Raw genomic sequence first — 21,715 nt, forward strand, 5'->3', positions numbered from 1 at the left:
TGCCAAAAGGATTACCCAAAGTTTTCAGATGTCAATTTTCTGCTGCTCCAAAACATGTCCATTTTTTTCTGCAGATAGATGTGTGCAAATTGATGGTGTACTCTACTCTGATCAATTTACTCACGATTCCTATACTATTTTTGGCACTCAAGCTTCATTACTATAATTGAATATAACTGAAAGAGTTTCAGCTGATTTGTTCTGTGGCAGTCTTTTGTCTGAGCCACACAAGCTGTTGAGAAACACACAGATCCCCTCTGGTGTGTTTTCACTCATTACTCTGCTGGTTTTGTGGGGGGTGTCTCATGAAAGAGTCACCTCCCTCCAAAATTGTAGTGCTGCCTGCTTAGTTACACAGCCTGGCTGCCAAGCACAAGGAGGTAGCAATGAAGTGTCATGTTTGAAAGACTACAAGAAAGAAATGGAATGGTGATAGACTGACTAATGCATTCTTAATGAGAAGAAGCTCTTCTGTTGCTTTGAAGGGATGCAGGGAAAAAAGTACGGCATGCTTAGAAGCAGTAAAACTCTGAAAGCTGTTTTTAATGCTGTTGCAGAAAGAAGGAAGTCACTGTGGCAGAATGCTTATAAAATTCTTCTGGTAAAATGCAAATACTGTGTTAGCATGATCGTTTTATTAAGATTTACATTCAGAGGTGAGAGATCTGGCTGCTCTGATCCCTACACAGTTAAAAGCTTTTGGGAGTGGATACATTTTGGGCACATAGCACAAGCCTTGCAATCGATGTATAGTAGTCTACTGACAACTGAATGTTTCAAACATCTTGTAATAAAGTTTGGATAATAAAAAAATGCAAGAAGCCACCATTTAAATGTAGCACAGGTAACTCAAGAGAGTGTTACCTATGGCTTGTGTGCACTCAATAGCACAAGATTTCTTAAAGACAGTTCCCCGACGTTTTGAGAAAGTGGCCTTGGCCACACTCTGCACTAGAAAAGGAGAAGTAATACAGTTCTAGAGGAGAAGTGAATCCTGATTCCACATCCAACAATAGTTTCCACACACATATGAGGCATAGTCAAGGAATGTCGTTCTTTTAGAAACATCAGTGTGCATCATCCAGTGGTCTGTCTCCAGCTCTGACCAAATTCCAGTGCTTCATAAAAAGAAATTAACAATGAAACAAGAAACCAGTTGTTACTTTGTTCTCAGAGTGGATCAAAAAATCCTCTTCAGCCTCCATAGTGACCACTGGGATCCCAAAAGTGTGTATTTAATGCAGTGTAGACAAACTGCCAGACAGGCACATTTTTCAAACCTCATTGATGTTACAGCTCAGTATGTGTTCAAGAACTCAATAAATAATCTTAACTTTCTATATTTAAGGACTCTTTCCTCATGTTTATGATCTGTTTGATCAGCATTTAAAGCTCTGTCTTAAAATAATGCTGCCTCTTTGGGGGAATTGGAAAGATCCGTTTTGAACTTCATTTTTTGCATTGTTGGAAATGTTATAAATTTGAGATCACATTTACTCATGGCCCAGTTTTCAGACCTGTGATTATGTGCTGATACTACCATTTTCTTCATTCTCTACTATTTGCATTGTGTATGAGAAAGAATTGTCATATTCCTCAGTCACTTTCTTGCTAAGAAAAATAAGTGAAACTTAAAGTTTATCTTTGTGTGACAGATACTCATTGGTTTAAAAATCCAAGTAGCTTGTCTCAGCATCAACTCTGATTTAAACTCATCTTTTTTTTTTTTTTTTAACACAGGTGACTGTTAATTCTGTGCACAGAATTCCAGAGGAGATTCTCTCTAATGATACTAACACTTCTGTAGATCTACTAAAAATACTTTGCCACATCCTCTGTAGAACTGCATACATTCTTTTCACAAAGCCACCTTCCTGGCTTTTATACTTGTCTATTCCAGTCTTCAGCATTTCCATTTAATCAGTTCCATATTTACACCGAGAACTATGCATTGTTTTAAAGAGACACCAGGGAGGATTGCTGCATTTTATCCAGTTCATATTATCTGTGCCAACAAAATTGTCTTACTCTTCTTAAGTGATGAGTGAGTCCTTCTTGACTGTGTTAAAACCTCCTAACCTTGGGTTGCCCAAGAATATTATGAGTGCACACCTAATTCTTGCTCTTATGACACTAAGAAACGTATTGATTGCTCCTAAAACTAATCCCTGAGAAACACAACTAGCAACTTTCCTCCTCTCAAGTACCTTATTACTGCCTCTGCTTATCAAGCTTCTTATCCAACTGAAGAATTTCAATATTAATTTGTGTCATTTCCACTCAAAGTATGACTTTTCCATGACATAAGCATTTTATATGACACCCAGATATACTAGATTTGACACATTATCTTTGTGTAAAAAGTAAAGTAATGATTTCAACCATAGGTAATCCCATTGTAATTTCTCCTGCTTTTCATTTCCATGTGTTTTAATCACTTGTTTCAAATCTGGTTTAAATGTTCATGGTGCTGAAGTCAACAGTCATGATATCACTTGACATAACTTCCCTCCCTCTTCCTGGGCATATTTGCCCAATCCATCATTGCATATTTCTGACACGTAGTACTGTCTCCAAATAATATATATTTGACATCTTTTCTAGTTGTGCTTCCATTTGCCAGTGTCTTCAGTAGTCTGGAAAAAAGATAATATGGACCCAATGATTCTGTAACTGAGCTGCAGATATTTGACTTCCCTTTCAAATAATGCAATTCCCATTGATTTGCCATCATTCTCCTTAGCTACCCTTTCAATATCTTTATGTACATCGACTTCCTTGAAATTGGGGAAAAGCATGTTATTCAGCAACAGATAATCTATACATCAAAATAATGTAGACATACCAAGCTTGCCCTTCAGAGCAGTGTCAGGGCTTCACTTCATTGCTCTTTATTGTTCTTCATTATTGTTTATTGTTCCAGTAGCTAAAAAAATATGTCTTTGTTTTACTTTCCCATGTAAGGTACAATTAAAAAAAGCCTTTATGCATCTTTGCTGTATGTGTTACAGTGCCTGAAAAGAAGTTCTGCTTGATAATCTGGGCTTCCTCTCACTCTCTGAGGGTTTTTTACCTATTCTTATTATATTGCTTTCATTATTTGTTCATTTAGAGACTCTAACCCTTTCCTACATTTTTTCTCTCCTGCCCAGTGCACACAGATTATTTCCATTCTCAATGTGAATCCATCCTTTCCTGCATTCACATCATTAAGTTCCTTAGACCAATCATCTTTTTTCATTGACTTTTCTATTTTCTAAAAGTTTGCCTTATACCAAGCCTTAGTTACAGATTTATTTTTATCCATCTTGCAATTTAAAAGCACTGAATTCATTCATAATTGCTTCCTCCTCAGGAATATCAGTTTTTCTCAGCTGTTTTACAAGGTTCTCCTCACACACACAAAAACCCCCCTAAGCTTAAAATAACCCACATGTTGTTGTTTTATGAATTTCTGTACCAAAAAAAAGTCATCTGAAATGTCTAAGAATATCTAAACCTTGCTATTATTGATGGTATTTATGTCTCTGGCTGGAAAATTTAGGTTTCCCTTATTATTTATTTCTTTATCTATTTATAGAGATGATTATACCCTTCCAAATCTCAGCCTGTCAGACCATATTATCCCGTTCTCCCCAAATACTGTCCAAGCTGGGTCTCTTTTACCATCTTCCTTGCAGTGACTTTCATCCTAACAACCTATGTTTTATTCATGCCATCACATTTTAAGATGAATAAACACAATTTGGCTGTTTTACTTTGCTACAACATCAAATTTCCTGACTTTTATGTATTTTAAGTTGCATCCACATGGGTCTGTATATATAATTACCTTGTTTTCTCTTTAGATTGAAAAAACCCCAAGGAAAAACGGCGTGCACTTCCCCACCCTTCCACAAAGTGATTATAAATGCACCTATTCATATTAGGTTAACTTAGCAGCATTTGGTTTGGCTTGGTTTGTATTTAGCAATATATTCTAGTTATGAATAATTATTTTCTATGCCAGTAATGCTTTTTCCTAGTCACTACTCCTCCACCTGGATGAGGTAGAGGTGATACTGGAATACCCATTCAAATCAATGTATATCAATAAGAATATATAGAAAATGCATAGGGTTCAAATAAATGAAAAAAACCCAGAAATTTGAACATTAGTAAACACCCATCAGTGTAGAGATTTATCACCCATCCAAACTGGTAACATGAAAACATCCTGTCAGGTGCAGTTTTCACCCAAATGCTGGAGTTCTGTGAGTGGAAAATTGCCCAAAAACCTTCAGCCACTATGTCTCATGGCCATCAAGTGTGCCCACAGATCACAGGCAAGGAATGAATTACAGCATAGTCCCTCAGCAAATGTGCCAAGCTCAACTTATCCTGAGCATCACCACAGCCTAAGCTGCAGTTCAACACAAAGCTTGCAGATTGCTGTTCCCAGTGGTAATAAGTTCTTGCTATGCACTTGGGTATAAGCATCACCATTAAAATGCCTAGACGTACTCTGAAGTGTTAAAATTAAGTCCTCCTGTGACTAAAAGTAGGAATTATAACTAAAAGCCTGCTTAACAACTCATTTTATTTCCTGTCTGAAGAAGATAGGGAATTTAAACTTAGGTGTAAAAAAAAAAATAAATTATAGCTAAGCTAGTACTTTATTACATTTCTTCCAGTCAGTGTTGCTGTGATTTAGATGAGAAGCAGCAAGGAAGATTTGAGCTGTCACACTTGACTTTCAGCTGCCACGAAGAGGCATTGGAGGTTACAGGCTGAGGTTTAATTTATATTCCTCCTTTTGTTACAGGCAGAGATGGTACGTGCTGCTTTCCAAGCGCAGAGATCTTTCTTGCTGTTAGCATCTCAATGTCAAGAGCCTCAAGAGGTAAGGAAAGTGACCTGGAGCTTCAAGAGGCAGTGCATAAAAAAGTCTGTGTTGCCATATGTTATTGATCCTGCATCTGCTTTGTCTGTTCCTTCATTTACACAGTGCACTTGGGGGCTTGCTTTCACTTTTATAAGCATGGTGCTGTAATAATGAGAAAGCCATGGTCCTGGGTTAAGAACCTTTCCTGTACTAATTCATGTAAGATAATTGAAGAAGGCAAAGGAGGAGTTCACTTTACATTTTTAAGTGGGATCAGTCTTTTTCTGGAAGCTGGAAACGCCATGGAATAGAATTGCTATTTGCCAGCCCCCCATGGATGCTGCGTGGTACACATTGAAGTTGGGGTATAAGCTAGTGAGAGAAAAACCAGTATTAGCCCATACACTCAGCATTCCCCAAACTGAGGTCCAGGTTAGGCCAATTCTGAGAGGAAGGGGAAAGCATTTTGTCAAGAAAATGAAAAACAAACTTTTATCAAGTTGATTTATATACTTGCTTCAGTGGCAACTGTTTAATTCCTCCTCTCACTAGAAAGTTCAGAGAAGCTGTGGAGTTGTTATGAATCTCATTTGTAGTTTCTAGAAGGCTCAGGGCCAATAGCGCTTTATCATTCCTGGGAGTAGCAATCGGTTAGCTCTTCTGTGGGACCACCGTTGAACCTTCCTCTTGGAGTATGCAGAGAATGAAGTCTTCCCTTGCCCTGTCTCATCATGGCCTTCAGTTCTGCCTTTTTCCACTGGTTCCCTGCTCCAAAGTGCATTAAAATCCATTTTTGCAAATCAGAACTCTCTGCACATGGTATAATTTATTGAAGTTTTGCTGTCACTGTTGTTCTTAGAGACACAAATTAGAAGTTTTTCTAATCAGTATGTTTTAATGGCAAGGATACTTAAGGAAAAGAAAAAAAAAAAAAAAGCAAGCCCATAGATATTCAAGGGTAGACGTCAGAGTTCCAAGAAAGAAAGGATCAGTTGTTTTTCCAGCTGTCCCTGATCTCAGGGAGTAAAAGTGGGTCATGGCTCACACAGAACAGGGAAAATTCCCATTGGTACAGGCCTCGAGCAGTCATTTATATTGGCTGTGAATACAATTGCACCCAGTGGCCCACAAAATTCTACATGTTCATAGGTAAAATATTCCCCAGTGACCAGTTTCTGATGGCCCGTAATGTAATGCAATGTTCTGAAGTGTTGGGATTGTCCCAGCTCTGATACAAGAATAAGCTGTGGATCCTGGTTTGGCCTCCTGTGCTGATGTGCTATCAGTAGGATTTTCTCTGCTTTTCCAGTGACAATGGCAATGGCTTCTCCCTACTCCTACCCTTACAACTTTCTGACCTCAGTCAGAGGTCAAGTCTGAGATTTTTCAACTGTAAAGTTTAGAAATTTTTATTTTTTAATGTCAACTAAACATGCTAAAAAAACAACAAAGAGTAGACGTAAAAAAAGATTCTCCAGCAATCTAGAATGAGGGTTACGGAAGCATTAAGAAAAGCAATAAATAATAAAAATCTTATCATAAACATCACCAGAGCTGGCTATCCATATGTCTTAGTAGTACATTATCAGGCTTGCATACATTTCTGCAGTTTGTTGAAGGCAAGAAAGTACACTTCTGTCATTTAACTATCCTTTAGCACAGTGGAAGTGCCACATGATATGTGTGTACACATCATTCCAAAGTTAAAATACCAGGAATATTACAGACGAAAGTTTCTTTTTGTCAGTGAGAGCCAGTCTAGTTATAAACCCAGTCTAGTTATAGTTACTTACATTTTTTTAAAGACTGTTAGCTACGCATTTTTATAGACATCAAAACACACACTGCTGTCCATTCTTTTTCTCTTTTTTGCATATATTTTTTTGTGCAGACACACTCAATTATACTATGGACAGATGTGAAAATAATTGAAGGCTGCCTATGCTGTACAAATTGAATATTTTTTTTCCCACTGCAGAGTGTTATGGTTCCAGGTGTTAGGTTTTTTATATCTCCATCACAATGAAGAAAAAACTTTCTATTATAAAGTCACATTGGTTAAGCATTTTGAAAAAGCTGGTAATCACCAGCTAACCTAGGAGAAGGAAAGAAATAGGCGTCCTGCCCCTGCTCCCCCGGGACCTTATTGCTGTGATGTCACCTCGGCTCTGTATTTATAGCCTAGAGCCATGGAGTCGGTGTGGAATCCAAACAGGAAAGCTGATCATTAGTGTATCAGAATGCACAGAGTGGAGAAAAGCAAATGAAGATGACAGCATATCTATAAATGCAAGAGAAAAGAGAGTAATTCTGTCATTCAGCTGTCTAGACTGTTTGCTTTATAATGTAAAGCTGTGAATGAGCCAGCGAGTTGCGATTATGGCATAGTAGCTTTGCAGACATTCAGAGACAGCGGTGTGGAGACTGAGGGGATTTACTGAGTTCCTGTCAGGTTGGGATGTCATACATGGTGCCTTTAAAAAAAAAAAAAGAGGGAGGGGAAAATGTGCTGGAAAAATAAATTAGCTCAGCTCTTGCAGCTTACAAACTAATGAATAAGGAATTCAAACAAAAAGAAAGCTCCTATATCTATAATAATCCTTGGATATTTTTGTGCTCAGCAAAGAGAGAAATGTGTATCATCAAAAAGTGGTATTTTTTTCTCTCTATGAAAATGGTGAAGTCCTAGAATTCATTTTGCTCTTTAATTCGTGCTGTGAGTCACTAGCAAACATTTTCAAACAGTCAAGATTGCTAAAAGTTGCTTTTGTGGAGTTTTGCTTTTTGTTGATAATGTTATTTTTTTCATTTGGAATCTGTTGCAGTGCACAGCCTTTATTATCTGTATATGTGAAAATAGTAGGAGACAGGAAGGTAATTCCAGCTGGCATACCAATCTAGCATCAACTGCAATAAATTACTTTGCAGAGAGCATGTTCTGTTACTTTTTATGGTCATGTTCTATATTTGTATGTGCAGTGGAAGAGATCACATGACTAAACCACCAGCTGATATTCCTGTTTGTGTATGTCCCAGCTAATGGCTGCTAGATACAGCCTCATTCAGCAAGATGGGATTTTTCAGTCCTTCTACTTATGAGAAATTATTAACTGATACAAAACTTCAAACATTTAAACAAAAAATGTCTGTTATAAATCTTTTACTACTATAAATAGTATAAGAGAATATATGAGTTTATGAGAGAGTGCAAAGAAGATGGGAAAATAAATTAGAATATTGCTGTAATCTGTGAGAAGTTGTTTAAAAAGATATTTTGAGACCACATGTTTGCATGTTGCTTGGGCCATTCAGAAGACAGGTTTTAGCATAAACCTTCAAAAAACATTCTGAAACAGTTTGGATCTGATTTTCTATTTCCCACAGTCTAAGCCAAATACAATTCTGACTGAAATGTGTTTTTTATTTCATTGCATAATAGTTGGACAAGTTATTAGTGTTTCTGAGCAAATTTATCTGTTTAACACCTTTTTTTAATTTGCGATCATGAATACTGATCACTGCTCAAAGTGACTGCATTAAATTCTTTGTGGATGGTGACTCATATACTGCCTTCTCTTTATGAGTTGTTATATTTCACTTTAAAAGTTCAAACAGTTTTAAGAGTTGCTTTGAGGGCTTGAGGAATCCATTGTTCCTGTATTGAGAACAAATTAATGAGATTATTCTTTTTGTGAATCAATATAAGCATATGCAGGATGAGCGTGTCCGTGGTAAGAAGTACTACAAACAGATTTAAATGACAGATGCAGTTCAGACTATAAATGATTACGTAATTTCTCATTAGAGAAGAATGCTGAGTTCATATGACTGCCAAAGCTCGTGGATTTATTCCTAACATTGTGCAGACAAACATTCCAATTAAATACCTAGCTTAAATATCTAGATCCTGCACACAGGTGGGAGGAGAGGCGTGGAAAAAAAGTGAGAGGTAAAGGAGAGCTTTCCTTTTTTTTCCTAGAAAAGGGAGACCTTACCCCACTTCACAAACCCAAGAAATTGTGTTTGAATTTGGACTTAGAGCCATGAGAACAAGCCCTTCTGTTTTTATTTTTTATAGCCAAGCAAAAAGAAAAAAATGTCTATTGTAGATTAGTTGTGGCAAAATCTTTGAATAAAGGACTCATTCTCAGGATTTTTATGTGGAAATCAAAAGATGAAGATTCACAGTTCCCTACTCTGTGTCAGTGTGGGATTGCTCATTTTCTTCTCTTTCTATTTTGAAGTACTTCAATAACAGGACTCCTGGGACTTATTATTCTGCATTCTAGCAGGATTTGTTTTCTAATTACCTTGACTTGCTTGTCATTCCATTTCCCCCTACTTTTCCTCATGCTTACTGGGATCACCCTTACTGTTTTCCAAAAATACAAACAGTAGGATACTTCTCACCTTGTTAATTTATTACATTCTTATGCAAAAGAGTTTGGGCTGAGTTTCCATGCCATTCTCTCAGCTGGTTCACTGCTGCTAACCTGCTCCTCTGTGTCTAGAAATAGCTTAAAGAGGAATTTACTTCGATCCTTTTAAGGTCCTCAGGCCTCAAACTCAGAGAAGGTGCCAAGAGTGACATGGACAGGAGTCTGAGAGTCCTGAGCTCGAAAGGGAACCCCTTCCCCCGGTCCTGTTCTCTGAAATCTTGCCAAACTGTTGGCATACTTCTGTTATCTGCAAGCCTACAACTGCATGTGATGCGTGGTCACAGCCGCAGGGATGGACCAACAGTTTCCAGAGACTAACCCGCTGCAGTGCAGAGTTCACAGGCTCATTTTTGGATATTGCTGCAAGCTCTTACTGTGTTTCACATCCAGATAGCCCCTGACACCTGTTACCTCATAATTCTGTCTCAAAATCACTCATCTGCATTTTATCAGCCTCAAAGTCATTGTATTTTCAGTTCATAGAATCGTTTAGGTTAGAAAATATCTTTAAGGTCATCAATCATAAACCCAGCACTGCCAACTCCACCACTAAACCATGTTTTCTAAGCACCACATTTACACGTCTTTTAAATGCCTTCAAGGATGGTGGTTCAACCTCTTTCCTGGGAAAGTTGTTTCAGTACTTGACAATCCTTTCAGTGAAGAAATTTTTCCTAAACTCCAATCTAAACCTCCCCTGTTGCATCTTGAGGCCATTTTCTTTTGTCCTGTCACTTGTTACCTGGATGTAGAAACTGACCCCCACCTCACTTCAACTTCCTTTCAGGTAGTGGTAGAGAGCACTCTTTGAGCTTCCTTTTCTAAACACCCCCAGGTTCTTAATTGGCCCCTCATAGGACTTTCTTTCTAGATCCTTCACCAGCTTCATTACCCTTCTCTAGACACACTCCAGCCCCTCAATGTCTTTCTTTTAGTTAACTTCTCTAGGAATCCTTGTCCCATTTCACTTTCTTCACTTGTGTTTGCCAAAACTCAGGTCAATAAAAGGTGAATGCATTTGAGATTTACTTCTGCCCCCGTACACTCAGCAGTAAGAAGGCCCAGAGACACTTAGGGATCATGGGAATGCAGATGGGCCATGATCAGGGCAGCATCACCCAGCTTGTACAGAATAGAGGCAGAGATTCACATCAGTGACAGCTCCAGACTGGCTCACACCAACATCCCCAGTCACAGACTCGCCAGCAATTCACATTCTGTGCAAGAATCAGGCTCCAATAACCAAAGGCTCCTTGCACTTGTGACCTCCAGTGTACCTGTATGCTCTGGATCTTCATTTGACATGCTAAGCAATTCTATGGATCTGCAAGCCTTTACTGGAATTCTGCTGTTTGTAACATAATGTCCAAAAATCACCAGGATAGTTTGCAGTCCCTGTAGCAATGTTCATATTCAAACTGTGCCATGTGAGACCCTACCTACCCCTAAGCTGATAGGGCACTCCCTCTCCCATTAAGTACCATATTCTTTATTTCTGCTGAACGCAAATCCAAACTAGTACTCTCTTTTCTCTGTGTTACACAATTCTTTCCTGGGATTTATGCACATAACCTTCTAAAAAGGAAAGCACTGAGGGTACAGATGACTGAAAAGCAGGGCTTTTTTATTCACAAGTTAGTTAATTATTTTCTTTTTCTCAGATTTTACTTTGGTCTAATTCAGACCACATTTGTGAATTCCAAAACTTACATCAGTTCCAGGACTGCTCAACAAACTGGGCAGTCTTACAGTTTGGCCAAGGATGGAAACCTGCAACATCTAACATCTCTTTCCTGGGACATGCCCCATGAAAGGTGATTGCTCTTAGCAAAGATTCATAAGATCTCAGATGTTGTGAACAAAGAAACTGTGGCTTAACAGAATCACCTTGCTACCTGGAATGCCCCAGACCCCACCGAACACTGGATTATAATCACAGCATTAGGATTGAGGAGTAGTTAATCAAAAAGTTGAAAGCAGTTTATTAGTGTAATTGTTCTTGTTGATTAATTGTGGGATGTAGCCTGTGTGCCTAAAGGAGGAGGACCCTTTCTTGTTGAAAATGCTGCCCACAGAAAGGTGCAGTGGACAAGAACGCAACACGCAGAACATTCAAGTCAATTTAAAACCAGCCAGTCCCGGCCAAAGGCAGTGGGTGTGATTCTGCCCTGCTGTAAACTGATGCATGCAGGTTGTATCGGGCCCTGGATTTCTCCACTGGTTAGAAGCGATTTGTCTTTCACATTCCTCTCCCTTTGCCCTGCCTCAGAGTTTATATTTAAAAATAAACCCACAAATGACTAAAGTAGGAATTTGTCATGTGGGGTTGCGGGTTGGTATTCCCTGGTTTTTTTCCCACAAAGGACAAAACTGCTACAGCTGATATTGGCTGTTAGATTGAGAATTTTTGTGCTATCTAAGAGGAATAAAAGCCAAATACCAATTAAGTCACTTTGGAAGCACACAAATGTGTCTAAGCTTCTGTGCTGATGAAGCTGACCAGACAGTTATGCAGATTTGTCTCTCTGTGTCAGAGTCCTGCTGCTGCACAGCAGTGAGTTGAAGTGGCAAAACCTGTACTGTTGACTAACACATCAAATACTTGTTACACCACTATGTTGAAGATTTACAGTCTAAGAAAACTAAGCCGTAATAAATTAATGTGGTTAGGTAGGAGAGGTTTGAACCCTGAAAATATCAGAATACTAGACGGACATGAATGTAGTGATCTCAGAGAAAAATTTCACTTATGGTCTCTACAGCCAGTCAGAAAATAGTTGCAGAGAAAACACTGGATAAGGGTGGAGTAGGGTAAAAAAAATATATTTTATATATACTTAAATAAATAGGTTGCTTCTCAGGTTAGGTTATTAATCTGAACACTGATTCCATCGAGGCTATGAATAAAGAGTTAAAGAAAAAACACAGGCCTTTCTTAAACTGCATACCTACCAAAAAAAAGTACAAACTTAAAGTCTTCTTTACAGGTTTTGAAAATGCAAAAAAAAAAAAAAAAAAAGGGAAATTATGGTTAATCAAAAACTGTTTCAGTTTTAGAATCACGCCACTCACAGCAGAAATGCATCTCCTTGGTGATCTTATTCCTGTAGACACAGGATGGGCTTCTGCTCATCAGCTTTAAATTGTCAAGGTAGGAATATTGTGTAAGGTGTTTTCCTAGGCTCTCTTAACAGTAATGGCCAGCACCTCTAGGGTCCACTTCTTCACATCTATTAATGTCTTCTAACATATAGTCATCTAATATCTATTAATACGGGCAAATAATTCATCAGGGACATGTCTTTCTTCATTTACAGCAGAGGGAATCAAGTCTCATCTGAGAGCAGATGCTTGCCTGTTAAATTGTTAGAACTGAGTGGGGTGGTTGCTATCCATGACATCTTTCACCCCTTGAAAGGATGAAATGTGGGATGGGACTGTACTAGGCTGTTTGCAGAGATAATGGCTGTGTCTACATTAGTGTTTTAGCTCACTGTGCGACTGTATTTCTCCTTCAAATCAGCCCCGTTTACTATGTCGTGTTTCACATTATAGAGCAGCTTAAGGTGTACAAAGTGGGTATCTTTCTGGTGAAGTGGAAGATACATTCCCAGGCAGCATCTAAACCACAATTTACAGCTAGTCCCAAGTAGCACTCCCTTACATACATACTGTGAGTGTTGGAGCCTCAGCACCGTTTTGCTCTGCAGAACCATTCCTATTAGGCTGCACTGCTTGCCAGCACATACAAAGATACCTGATTCAGATCAACTCCATGTTTCAAACTTGCCCCCTAAAAATACAAAGTATAATGGAGATTTTATGTAAGTATGAAGGAGAAACTAACAGACCTGTACACCATGGAATAAAGGTTGTACTCACGCTGTTCGGGTTGCAGCTGAGTAAAAGGAAGGGGCCATTGGTTCCAAATTCTGAGTTTTCTTTCGCTGCTCCTACGCCAGAGTTGCCATGCCCTCATTTTGCATAACTTAAAAGTGTATTTGTTCTCTTGACATGCTTTTTTCATAATAGGTCAGGTTGATTTAAACACTGTAATAGTGAGGTCTGAATTGTGTTGCCACTCATTAACATAAAAATCCTTCGGTAAACAATCTCACACCTCAAAACCATGTAAGATTAGCTTAAAAATTCATAAAATCTTTAAAACTATATTTTTTATTTACCTGCTGTGTTTTGTGCCTTTGTGATTCATGCTGACAGGTTTCTGGACAACAGTGGTCCTGAGAAAATGCCCATTTTCCCAAATTAAAGCTAAGATTTTCAAGTAATCACTGGCTCAAGCAGCCATAATTTAAGCAAGCCATTCAGTTTAATGTGACTTTACAGGCAGATTTCAAACATCACAAAACCCAAATCTTTGGTCTTTCTCCTGAACTGAATGTCCCTATCCACCAGTCCTATTAAGCCTGTCACCTGGGGAATTTCATTGTGTGGGTAATGCAAATATGTGGAGAAGAAAGTCTGTGTAGTGTGGTCTGTTGGAATACTGGTATTCCAGGCCATTTTACGGGCTGAAACTGTTAAGTCTCTGAAGCCAAAGCCTAAGGCAGTTCTTTTGCATGCTGAAACTTTTTTGGAGTGTTTTGGCTATTTGTGGCAATTGTCTTACTACTCTTGATTTTCTAATAAGAATTATAAAATATTATCAGCTGGCTGGTTGTCTGGTTATTTGTGTTTAAAGTGACAAGCTGGTTTTAATCGTTATTTAAAAAGGAAAAAAGGATACTGGGAATTACTTCTGACATTTGTCAGTTGTGCCCATGTTTCATTTTTAAGCATTTCAGCAAAACTGATATTATAATAGGAATGGTGTTTATAAAGAGACTCTTAAATTTCTGTTAAACAACTGTGCTGTGTCTTAAATGACAAGAAATTTTATCTAGCACATGCCAAAGGCATGCTGAAGATTTTTCCAACAGTTCTGATTCATCTCCTGGAATTCCCTTTTCTTAGAGATACAATATAGACATTAATTGTATTAAGTCAGCTGTTTTAATATTCATTGCAATAAAGAGATTATTCTTCTAGAACCCTCAGCACAACTGTTTCTGCATTGTAAAGCCAAACAAGACTGATTACTGCCGGAATTAATGAGCCTTTCTGTACCCATATGCCATATACGCTGTAATTCATCTGCAGTTTAATCACTAACTAAAAATTTAGAGCTGAGACAGAACTCAATTAGTGATTCCTTGCAGGCTGTGTTCCTGTGTCAAACTCTTACACAGAAACTTAGAAGACAAGAAACTTCCACAAACACACACATTTTGTGCAGCCATTGCAGAACAGGATGGGTGCAGAGTGAAAGGGAGGCAGACTTTGCTGCTCTGCCAAGACCTCTCACATGGGACAAAAAAAAGCAAAGCCTCAAGACCACTCTGGTGTCACTGCAGTGCCAGAGGAATGATTACTTGAGAAACTTTCCTTAACAATACATATTTCATCTTTAAAACTTGCACAGGTTCTGTAAAATTAAAGAAATCCACTTCATTTTTATAAACATTTCTTATAAATATGTAGTCATTGGATAGATTAAGTCCTGTGTTCTGAGGGACAGAAATAATCTCTGTGCGACTGACAGAAGATCTTCAGAAAAGTGGCTGAGAGCTTTTCTAGAAGGAATAGGAGGAGTTGTGGGTCATTGTGGGTCATTCAGAGAAATGTTTGACCCTAATTTTGCCTTCTTATCTTTAGAAATCAACGTATTCTACAAAATAAAACAGCTATGTTAACACCATTACATATCTAGGAAATCAAAGCACAGAAAGCTAACACAGCTTTCCTGAAACCTGATGACAATTTGGTGGGAGAGCTGCAAAGAGAACCCCCATTTAAGGACTCCCATTTCTGTGCACTATCCACAGAAATGTGCTGCCTCCCAGTGCTCTCTAGATATACCAGGCATCTGTGGAGCTGTATTTTTAGGCCTGATATTCTTTTTGTCTGGAACTGGGCCATGAAGATTCACAGTAAGCTCAGGACTGTAAATATCCCTCAGACTTTATGGGAGGAAAACTGGCATAATATCAAAGCAGAACAAGCACTTTCTTAAATTTCAGTTTTGTTAACTACTGTCATACTTGAAAGATTTCCCTGAAAAATAAGAAAATACCCAAGCAAATACCAGCTGCAGCATGTTGTAAACAAGCAAAAATTAGAAAGGAGAATTTCTGCAGACTTTATCATGTTATGGCAACAACATCATGTTTTAAGAACTACAAATCACGGGGGTTTCAGGGCTTTTTCAGACTTAATGACTTGTGCTGGTCATTAAGTCATCAACAAAAAATCCTTTCATTTCACAGTAATAGTGTAAATATTTGTTTTCTCCCAACCCATTTTGTTGTAGGGAAGATCACATATGCCCGTGTATTTCTGATTCTTAGGCCTTTCTCAAAAGTACTCTACCACTAAAATGTTCAGGCTCTGTAGGTAGGTCAAAATACTTTTCAAAATGCACACCCTCTTTTTGACATGTTTTGAAGTATCTTTGACCTGTGTTGATCTGTAGCAAACATGCTTATTCTAAGGTGACATAAAATTTCCTAATGCTGGAGTCTTCTGGAAAGGTGAAAAGAAAAACCTTAAGATGACAGAGATCAGGCAGGACATATGTGCCCATCATTTTGTGTGTGTCATGGCAGCATTAGTCCTCAAGATCATGAGGATTAGTTGTCTCCAGCAAGCACATCACAAATAGCCCCGGAAAAGGTGAGAAAAAATGCAGAGTTCTGCTACATCCTGAGTGATTTCCAGGTGAAGTGCCAGGGAGGATCAGAATGGTGCACTGTCTTTGGTGGGACATTATACGGGTTTGGTGAGCATACTTTTGTAATATTATAGGGTTGCAAGGTACAGCAGTTGTTTTGCCTGTAAACTGATGACTCCATGTCCCTCAGTCTGCTGTTTTCTGAGTGGAAGAATTCTTCCCAGTGAATTAGTGCTCTAAATTAGTTTTTCTGAGACAGTGGACTAGTGTGATTAGCATTCACTTTGCACAGGAAAGAGCTTGGATAGCTTCTGCATTCATTTTGCTTTTCTCTTCACTCCAAACACTACTCCTTCCACTCAGCAGTCATTCCCATGGATACCATTTGTTTCTGATTAAGCCAGGAGAACTTCCCCAAACCATGGCTTGCAGACAGCATATTTCCCATGAAATCCTCCTGCATTACTTGCAGCCAAAACATTAAATGTACCAAGGAGGAAAGGTAAAATTGATCTTGCCTACAGTGTATTACTTACTCAGTCCTGTTGTCAGATGATAACAGGCAACTAACAAGTAGTTTGTGTTTCTTGGGAAAAACAACTTGGTTAATAATATGAAAAACTGAAGCATCTGAAGAAGTTCCAGGGATATCAGATAAAAATGAAATCATTCTGCTAACTGAGCTATGTGGTCGATATGGGTCTTAATCTGGGCAGCATGTGAAAACATTGCCACTGCTGAGAACAATTTTTGCTACAATACATTAGTACTTAATGTCTGTGCATTTTATCACTGCAATTATAGGAGGATAATTAAACTGTTGCTGTAATGTAGAAATTTATGATGACCTTTCTTTATAGATGTTAAATCATAGGCAAGGAGGACAATATTTAACCACATTGTGCTTTTGGACCACCCACTGTTAACAGCAGTATCCTCCTTTTCTTTTCTTTTCTTTTCTTTTCTTTTCTTTTCTTTTCTTTTCTTTTCTTTTCTTTTCTTTTCTTTTCTTTATGCTTCTCAAGCCGATATCAGAGAAGATTCAGGAAATCCAGAACTTCAGAGAAAGGAACAGAGGAAGTAAAATGTTCAACCACCTCTCAGCTGTCAGTGAGAGCATCCCTGCCCTTGGGTGGATAGCAGTGGTGAGTGACACACGGTGTGGTTGGGAGGGCTGTTAAGAAGCTTCTGGATGGTGCAGCCCAGGATAATTCCAAATCTTGCAGTGCTCTGCAGTCTCATCTATACAGTTCTTCAGTCTACTACACCCAAGAAGGTAATAAACCTAGTGTGTCAGGGGAGGTGTCTGACTAATGTTTTACTTCCTTTCTCCTTCTGTTGTTTCCTGCTACCATGGGGTGATGGTCCTAGTCTCCTAAACCAGGCCCTTATGTCAAGGAGATGAATGATGCTGCTACCTTTTATACTAACAGGGTATTAAAGGACTACAAGAACAGGTATGTTGCCAAGCTCCAGTATCGACTAGCCAGAGAACAGAGCATTAACCCTACCAGTAGGGTTCACAGTGCTATCACGGGAAGTGTTTTGTAAACTAAAAAGCATTTGATGAAACCTTCTTGCAGTAGTATAGTTTCCCCTCCTCACCTCTGACCTGCAGCATGCTGCAGTGAGAATGGCAGCAGCATTAGCAGTGCTGGTTTTCACTCTGCACATTTTAAGATTATTTTTTATTTTTCTGGCATTCCAGCATCATGAGCTTATATGCAGATGCCTATTTACATAGTGATGTGTGGCTAGCTGGCTGCTGTGCTTCCTCCTCTCATTTGTGCTCTCATACTGCTGCTGTTCTTGCTCTTGGCTTGAAAATGTGTATTTAGGTGGTAGATATATACAGATTCAAATTCCATAGCTCCTAATTTGATGTTTTTCTGTACCACTTTGCTATTCTCAAAGAGTACAAGGAATTCACAAAAAAAGTTCCATGAATGATATCTGTGAACTGATGGAGAAAGAGAAAAAAATTCAGGTCCTTCTTATGCCCTCTTTGAAAAGTCATGTATAAATCCTGTTGACTTGATGCTTTTGAAGGCCAGATTTTGGCTCTTGATTTTTATATCCCAGTGAAGAATGGTATTTGCTATTGGATTTTTCCTCTTTAGTGAGGAAAAGGTTTTAAATATTAAAACCTTTCACATATATTTATGTTTCTTGAATGTGTATAAATATAAATTACATTCTATATGTAGTATGTTCTTTTATATATATTATATGTTATATCTTATTCCTAAAGCCTGAGTTTACCTACTGAAGGTAGTAACTGATGCTGGGATAACTAATGATTTTTACAACACAGCATCAGTATTTACACTGGAGAAAAAAAGTGTCTCTTGTAATGGTATAAATGGAGTACATTATTTAGGTATTTAATTCTTCTTACTTCTTTAATGAGAAGTTTTTCCTGTTTTTTCACTGGATCAGACGACAATGTCTTCCAGAGTATGGAAGGCTCTCCCTTGACTTCAGTAGGCTTTGGATTAAACCTGTTGACTCAGGTCCTCTGCATTATTAAGGATAAAATTCCAAAGGAAATAAATGTAGACACACAAATCTTTGTAAGCCGTCAGTGTTCAGTAATAATTTGTTATAACTATGGACTTCATCTTACAAGCAATTTCTCTCTACATATTTCCTGGTTTCATTTATGAGTCCCATTGAAGGACTAACAATAAAAATTCTAAAGCCAACTTGTGACTTGTATTTTAAAAATTCTTCATGTGTAAATATTTTAGTCTGACAACTGCAACATGACCCAGTATTGCCTTGGCCACATTTGAATGTGGCAACCAGAGTATCTTACAGAATCCATGGATATTTAATTTTATAAAGTTCAGCACCCTGAAACTGTGTCTGGGTACCTGCTGCACAGCTCAATGTGCCTTTAGTGCTTTTTCAGCTGACATTGAGCCTGAGAAGGATGATGACACACACTTCTAGCAGGAAGCACTCTCTCCTAGAGGCATCCTTTGCTCTTGTTTGTCCTCTAGAAGAATCTAGAAGCTTTCCAATGTAGTAGCTTCAGTCTTTGCAGCACTGGGCTGGTTGTCTGCCTGCTAACTGATTTGTCCATGGCTTTAAGGCAGTCATTGGGTCTTACCTGCTTTAAGCAGCACTGCTCTCTGTTTTTAAGTACATTCACACATAAATATTGCCTCTCTTTTTTACAGTGACACACGCCATGTTGATTGGGTGAAGTCATATCTGAACATCTGGTCTGAGCTTCAAGCTTATATCAAAGAGCATCACACCACAGGTCTCACCTGGAGTAAAACTGTAAGTACTCTTTCTTTCTTCAAGAAGAACCATAAAAAGCCAGTAACCTATTTTTCTTTTAATGTGGGTCATTGGCTCAGGAAAAATAAATATCTATGCCAGGAACAGAAGTCATGGTCCATGGATTTCTCAACCAAGCTAATAAATGTTTGAAATACAGGTGGAGATGTTCAGGCCATTGTAGTACAGATTTGGAGGAAGAGAAAATAATTACTTGGGATTATTATAGCCATAACTCTCAGCTGCAGATCACAGGTCACCATTTAGTTCTCAAAAAAAGCCAATTTATAACAACTTGGGAACATAGGGAAGTGAACTAGAACTTTCAGATTAATAGTCTTCCAATCCAAACCATTCTGTCATTCTATGAAGTGTAGCTTAACATGGAATAAGAGCTGCAACACCCTTCCTGTGAAGACAGGCCAAGAGAGTTGGGATTTTTTCAGCCTCAGGAGAAGAGAAGGCTTTATAGAGACCTTTTTGTGACCTTGTGATATATAAAGTGGGCTTGTGAGAAGGTCTGAGAAAGACATTACCAAGGCTTGTGATGACAGGACAGCGGGCAATAGTTTTGAATTGAAAGACTGAATATAAGGAAGAAATTCTTTATTTTGAAGGTGATGAGACACTGGAAGAGGTTGCCCAGAGAAACTGTAGATGCCCCATCCCTGGAAGTGTTCAAGGCCAGGTTGGGTGGGACTCTGATCAATGTGGTCTATGAAAAGTGTCCCTGCCCATGGCAGGGGGATGGAACTAGATGATCTTCTAGGTCCCTTCCAATCCAAACCTTTCCCTGATTCTATGGTACCTGGAAAAGTTCCTTTCTCTCTCCCTCAGTGGAGCTTATAACATGTAAGAGAATGTAGGTTACTTGTGCTCAGCAACAGGCTGCAGCTTTCTCTTCATACCCTTCATGAGACGTTGTACAAGGCCTTTCAGTTCTCAAGTATTTGAGTGCAAGTTCAAACATGGGAGAGAACTGTGATCTGCATGTACATCTTAGTCTGAAGCAATGCAAAAATGTTTGAACATGATAAATTAGAAGACTGTAATTATTAGCTACGTTACAGGTTTCTATAGTAAAAAATTTAAACATTAATCATGATTCCTTTATTTAGTACAAAATTTCAAACTTGGTACGTCCTATTCTGTTATGATCAGTGAACGTGAGAAGACCTAATGATATTTAAATTATTATTACATAAGGAAAAGGAATTGTAGTACCCCATTAGCTGAATTAGCCTGAGAATCTGGGACATAATTCATTCTGTTAATACAGAAAAAGAATAATCTTCACCTTTAATAGAACTTCACAAATGTGGAAATAGTGTTATAAGGTAAAGGTTTGTTACAGCCATTTGATCAAACAGGAGGAGCTCTCAGTGCTGGTGAGTACTGGTAGTCTTACTCAGAAGGGTAGCTGTTGCAGATTATGTTCGACTGATCCTAAAACCACTATCTCAGCCATTGTGTCCTTATATTTCTCTGTCTTCAGCTGTCCAAGAAATTGCTGAAATCTAGGTGTGACTTGCTTGTTTATATTAAGCATAGTTTCCTGCCGACAGTGCTCATTCCATCATGAATGATGAGCCCATCACTGCATGTGAAGTACTAATTTCACTTCATTTTGGATATCACTCATATCTAGAAGTTATCTTGGAAGTATGCTTCATTTAAATTACCCTTTATGTGATACAAGTCTGAAAAATTAAATTGCAGACTCATTTTTATGGATGTATATATTTTTTTAAGTTTTACTAAATGTGCATGTAAGAAAATTAGAATCCAGTAAGTTAGCAAGTTGTTTAAATTGCTTAAATGTTATTTAAATATTTCTGTGAAGCTTGGTAACAAGTACATTCCAGAAAGTAATGAGTTGCTGAAGTGATAATTTCATTTTTGTTATACGTTTTAAAGTGAGAATGGAAGTCACAGATTCACATTGTGTGAAGTTAAGCATAAAGGCCTGCAGAATCAGGGTCTAGACAAAAAATGTGATATATAAAGGCTGTAGATATATTCCAGACACAGTTGTTAATCATTGCACACAGCAGCTTCCACTTACGTGCATAAAAGGAAAAAAGGAAAAAGCAGTAGTTTGGCAAGGCGTTAACAAAGTGGAACATTTATGAAAGGTAGACATTGGTGTAAAAAAGGTATTTTATTACAGAGGGGGAGAGAAAGAAAGAAATGTCTTGGGGCATATAAGTACAGATTTCAAAGTGTGTTATACCAATAATTTACCCTTCATATCTGCAGAAGTCAACAAAGCAATGCATGAAGTTTCTATAAAAAGCTTTTAAGTAGCACATTTGGATATTTCTAACGAGAGTGAAGAGTCAGGAAGAATATTAACTACTTCTTCTCTCCCAGCTGTATTGTCAGTGCTTG

General features: G+C 38.2%; 1 protein-coding gene across 3 annotated transcripts in view; it reads left to right on the forward strand.

Moving 5' to 3' along the window:
* The window catches only part of CAP2 (cyclase associated actin cytoskeleton regulatory protein 2), a 68,759-nt gene that overhangs the window by 29,387 nt on the left and 17,657 nt on the right, over window positions 1-21,715 (forward strand). For all 3 annotated transcript variants that reach the window (XM_041413186.1, XM_041413185.1, XM_041413188.1), the window contains 6 exons: window positions 4,805-4,882; window positions 6,351-6,357; window positions 11,869-11,873; window positions 17,047-17,178; window positions 17,405-17,490; window positions 19,219-19,324. In XM_041413186.1, coding sequence (XP_041269120.1) covers window positions 4,805-4,882; window positions 6,351-6,357; window positions 11,869-11,873; window positions 17,047-17,178; window positions 17,405-17,490; window positions 19,219-19,324 — 414 coding nt within the window. The remainder of the gene's footprint in view (window positions 1-4,804; window positions 4,883-6,350; window positions 6,358-11,868; window positions 11,874-17,046; window positions 17,179-17,404; window positions 17,491-19,218; window positions 19,325-21,715) is intronic.

The sequence above is a fragment of the Onychostruthus taczanowskii genome, unplaced genomic scaffold (assembly GCF_017590055.1).
Source record: "Onychostruthus taczanowskii isolate IOZ18803 unplaced genomic scaffold, ASM1759005v1 scaffold40, whole genome shotgun sequence".
Classification (NCBI taxonomy): domain Eukaryota; kingdom Metazoa; phylum Chordata; class Aves; order Passeriformes; family Passeridae; genus Onychostruthus; species Onychostruthus taczanowskii.